Source organism: Genypterus blacodes, unplaced genomic scaffold (genome assembly GCF_046128005.1).
Source record: "Genypterus blacodes isolate CSIRO-AG114 ecotype Tasmania unplaced genomic scaffold, CSIRO-AGI_Gbla_v1 ptg000569l_1, whole genome shotgun sequence".
NCBI lineage: Eukaryota > Metazoa > Chordata > Actinopteri > Ophidiiformes > Ophidiidae > Genypterus > Genypterus blacodes.
The window spans coordinates 17,501-22,112 of NW_027467306.1; the positions used below are offsets into that span (position 1 = coordinate 17,501).

General features: G+C 51.4%; 1 protein-coding gene across 1 annotated transcript in view; it reads left to right on the forward strand.

Annotated features, from left to right (window-relative positions):
- Positions 1-2,990, forward strand: part of LOC142990517 (sickle tail protein homolog) — a 15,925-nt gene extending 12,935 nt beyond the window's left edge. Inside the window, exons 19-21 of the mRNA XM_076140327.1 lie at positions 1-647; positions 1,046-1,177; positions 1,470-2,990. The exon at positions 1-647 is cut by the window's left edge and continues 1,090 nt beyond it. Coding sequence (XP_075996442.1) covers positions 1-647; positions 1,046-1,177; positions 1,470-2,156 — 1,466 coding nt within the window. The 3' untranslated portion in view covers positions 2,157-2,990. The remainder of the gene's footprint in view (positions 648-1,045; positions 1,178-1,469) is intronic.
- Positions 2,991-4,612: the final 1,622 nt, after the last annotated feature.

The following is a 4,612-nucleotide window of genomic DNA, read 5'->3' on the forward strand; positions in this document are numbered from 1 at the left end:
ACGGTCAGAAGTCCCCGTGTGAAACGCCGTCGCCTGTCAGGGTTCTTCCTCCTGACGACGAAGACCAACGTCAGGCAGATCCATTAAAGAAGTCTGAGACCAAAAGGAAATTTAAATTCAAGTTCCCCAAAAATAAACTGTCAGCTTTCAGCCAGGCCATCCGGACCGGCAAAACCAAGACGGGGAAGAAGACTCTGGAGGTTGTGGTCTATGAGGAAGAGGAGGAGCTGGCAGCAGACAGCGTGCCGGGGAAGGAGGCCAAGAAGCAGACCAGAGAGTCCAAGAGGTTTGAAATCAGCAGTGGCAAACAAGAACTCAGCGAAGAGACATCCAGGACCAGAGACCCTCAAACCAGGTCCCCAAAATCCCCGAGCCGAGCTGAGGAACTTTGCAAGAACGCGCTGGACTCCATCGACAGTCTGGAGGAGTCCATCAAACAGCTGGAGATCAGCATGGACAGCATAACGTCTTCGCCTCCTCCCACTCCCGACTCCAACGACCACACGAGGACCCCCAACAGTAGAGCCCGGCAAGAGAGGGAGAGGAGCCCGTCCAAGCGCCCGGCCCCCCAGATCCTCAAGGGCCCGCAACCTCCTCAGAGCAAGAGGGCCAAACCCCAGGCTCCACAACCCCCCACCAAGAAACAGGTGTGATGGACCTCGAGTCCCGCTGATGGTGGCTCACTAACGCTTCCCACTAACGCTTCAGACTAACGCTTCAGACTAACGCTTCAGACTAACACTCCTCTTCATCTCCTGTCAAACGCTCGACAGAAGAGATGAAGCTTCAGCTCTGGGTCAGGTCTTCAGGAGGACGTGTGTCTCTAACCTACTAACCCTCACAGTTTAATGGTCTAATAAGGTTACGGGATGATTAGAGAGCAAAGTCAAGGAGAAGAACCTCTCTGTTTTCAAATTTTATCCATGTAAAGACAGAAACTCTCCTCCGTATCGTCTGACGGGTTTGTGTTCTGGTGCTGCTTTGCTGCTTCATGCATTCTTCTCTCACATACCAACATGAACTGAATGTTGGATCTTCTCCACAGAGCTCCAGCAGCACGTCCTCCTCCTCCCCCGCCCAGCGCCCGTCCAGGTCTCGCCACACTTCCCCCGGCTCGCCAGAGAAGGCGCCCAAGGGCGAGCAGAGCCCGCAGGCCGGCCAGAAGCAGCTGGTCCAGGTAAACCACCCCGTCTGTCTTTAAACCAGAGCGTCTGTGTCCAACCTGCTCTCCTTCTGTCCTGCACGCGTGTTGTGAAGCAGCTCCAGCTTCATCACAATGTAACATCCTTTCTCTTGTTATTAATGTAACAGTTAGTATTCTTCTAAGAGTTTGGCCTGCCCGTGTGAGTGTGGTGGTGTGTTCACTGACCTGGCCTGCCCGTGTGAGTGTGGTGGTGTGTTCACTGACCTGGCCTGCCCGTGTGGGTGTGGTGGTGTGTTCACTGACCTGGCCTGGTCTCTGTTTGCAGGCTCAGGGCCGTGGCGGGGATAGTAGCCCTTCTGTCGTGTTGCGTGCCTCTAAGATCCCGGCGTTGTGCCACAGCTCTGGAAAACATCTGCCCGCTCTTCACGGTGCAGACTCCTCTTCCTCCTCTGCTTCTTCACCTTCGGCTTCTTCTGGAAAACTTCTGTCTTCCCCGTCTGACCTCTCTAAATCTCCAGACGGCTCCAGACGAGCTCTGCTGTGTCCCCTCTCGCCCTCCTCTTCCTCCTCCTCTTCTTCTTTACTTCCTCAAGCGGACTCCCCGCCTCGTTCCCCTTCCTCATCTTCCTCACCTCAAAAGTCTTTTATCCCGTCTCTGAATCTGAGTCGTCTCCTCCCATCATCTAGCCGCGGCTCGTCGTCGCCCCGCGCTAGCCCGAGCGCCGCCGCCGCCTCTAGCCCCGCCCACCACTGGCCTCGCAGCAGCGGCAGCAGCAAACGCACCTCCACCTCCCAGCACCACTACTACTCTTCAACCTCCTACTCCTCCTCGTCCTCACCCTCTTCCTCCTCCCTGTCCCCTACATCCTCCTCTTCCTCCCCCACTTCCCCGTCCTCCTCCGCCCTCCCCGTCACGCCGAGTCTCCAGGCGAAGAGCGGCCGAGCGTCCGGCTCTGCAGGCCGCGGAAAGAGACAAGCTGGAGGCCAAAGTGGACGAGTGGTGAACACGTGAGGACGCAGAGAGACGCGTGGAGACGTGTGGACACGTGAGGGACAACGTAAAGGACGTGTGAGGGACGTGTGGACTTGCAGACGGAGCAGAGGAGTGACGGTTCTTTATGCTTCTACAGTGTTCATGTGATGTTCTGTGATCAGAATCTGCTGTGCATCATCTTCATCATCATCATCATCATCATCTGTGTTTATAATATTTCAATAATAACTTTACATCACATTCTGAGACTAAAGTTCACCTGGAACACAACAGCAGATAGATTTGTTTACAAACAGTCACTGTCACTTCACTACATAACTGAAATACAATCTATACTTTGACTTTTGTGTTGTGTTGGAACGTAAACTCACACAGATGAGGCTGCTTGAAGGTAAAATAAAAGTTCTGACATTCAAACCTCAGAAATGAGCAGAACGTGAACATGTGTGGGTGGAAGCTTGGAGGCCATCAGTGTGTGTGTGTGTGTGTGTGTGTGTGTGTGTGTGAGTGCATGTGTGTGTGTGTGCGTGTGGTCAAAATGTTTAAGTGTAAAACGCCGAAAACTGTGGAAAGAATTGACCCAGTAAGTTTAAATGATGATTCTGATCTTGGCGTGGTTTGGGTTTGATGTTTCCTGTTCATAATGCGTCTGACCAAAACAAACATAGAAGAAGAAACCTTGATGTTGGATTATGAGTTAATATGCAGATGAACCCGGAGACGTCACACACTGTGAAGGTGCAGAGTCTCTATCCCATCATGTAAAGTATATATATGTATTACTGTTACCATGGTTACTCGACCTGTGTTATTGTGATTCCTTGTTCTGCTGTATTAAAGGATTTGTATTCACTCGTGCTGCCTGCTTGTGCTGCTGAGGGGCGTTCATGTGAATCAGAGCCTCCTGGGAAACACAAAGTCAAGTTTGTGTCCACATCTTTGAGGGTAGAGCTCATACCTCTGACAAGGCTGAACAGGCCGTTTGTCCTCTTCTTCAGTATTTGACCGCAGCTTCCTCTCTCGCCTGTCAGATCCTCCTCATGTTGCTATGCGGCCTCTCATCAGCAGAGGGCGGTATAGACACGCTCATGACGCTGACGTGCAGCTTCCTGTTCTCACTCACTCTGCACACACATCCGCGCGATGTCAGTCATTCAAATCTCCTATTTAATATTTAGTATTTATTTAGATCCACTCAAGTTAAAGGTTACTGGAACAAATAGTATTGAAAATATTCTGCCTTGGCTGCATGACCGCTGAGCAAGGCAGTGAACCTGCAGCAGACTGATAGAGACAGGGTTTCATTCACAAATGAGCACAAATGCCTCGTCTTGTGTAAACACAAATGGGCGTGGCCTATTTGAATGGAAGCTTAGTGGTTAAGGAATGTAAATAGTTTGATCTACAGTTCAGATGTTAGAGCCCAAAACATCAAAGTTCTTCTTACAGCGCCGCCATCAGGCTGACCGGCACCAGGATGTCAGGAGTTCTTCCCTGGATCGTCTTGACCAACCAAGTATGAAAGAAATCTGCCAATAAGTGTAAGACACACACTCGTTACCTTCTCCTTCACATCCCATCATCCTTCACTCCTCCCTTCATCCTTCATCCTTCACCCCCCCACCCCCACCCCATTAAACCTGCTCCGAGGCCTCTTTGACCCGGCTCAGGGCGACTTCCTGTCGTCAGCAGGTTCCTCTCTACAGGAAGCTGGCAGATGATGGGCGACGTCCTTCACCTGACATCCAGCATCACAGAGGTCCAGGTCCCATCTCAGCGCCCTGCGTCCTCCCATGTCCCCTCAGCTCCTCTCCTTCTTTGACTTTCATCTCCTCCTCTCCTCCTCCCTTTGGCCCTGTGCCCACTTCTCCTTCCTCTTCTTCAGTTTCGTCATCGGTTTTGCCTCTTTTACATTTTTTTACCAAAGTCACTTTTTAATGGAGTATTTTTAGTTTTAGTGCAGAACGACTTTGAGGAGACGACTTCAACCAACCACAGCCCCGCCCAGGTAAAGACCCTGTGTGTGTGGGTGTGTGTGTGTGTTTGTGTGCGTGTGTGTGTGTGTGTTTGTGTGTGTCTCTGTGTGTGTGTTTGCGCGTGTGTGTGTGTGTGTGTGTGTGTGTGTGTGTGTGTGTGTGTGTGTGTGCGTGTGCGTGTGTGTGTCTCTGTGTGTGTGTTTGCGTGTGTGTGTGTGTGTGTGTGTGTGTGTCTCTGTGTATGTGTGTGTGTGTGTGTGTGTGTGTGTGTGTGTGTGTGTCTCTGTGTGTCTGTATGTGTGTGTGTGTGTGTGTGTGTGTGTGTGTGTGTGTGTGTGTGTGTCTCTGTGTGTCTGTGTGTGTGTGTGTGTGTGTGTGTGTGTGTCTCTGTGTGTCTGTGTGTGTGTGTGTGTGTGTGTGTGTGTGTGTGTGTGTGTGTGTGTGTGTGTGTGTGTCTGTGTGTGTGTGTGTGTGTGTGTGACCTTGATGAGCTGCTGT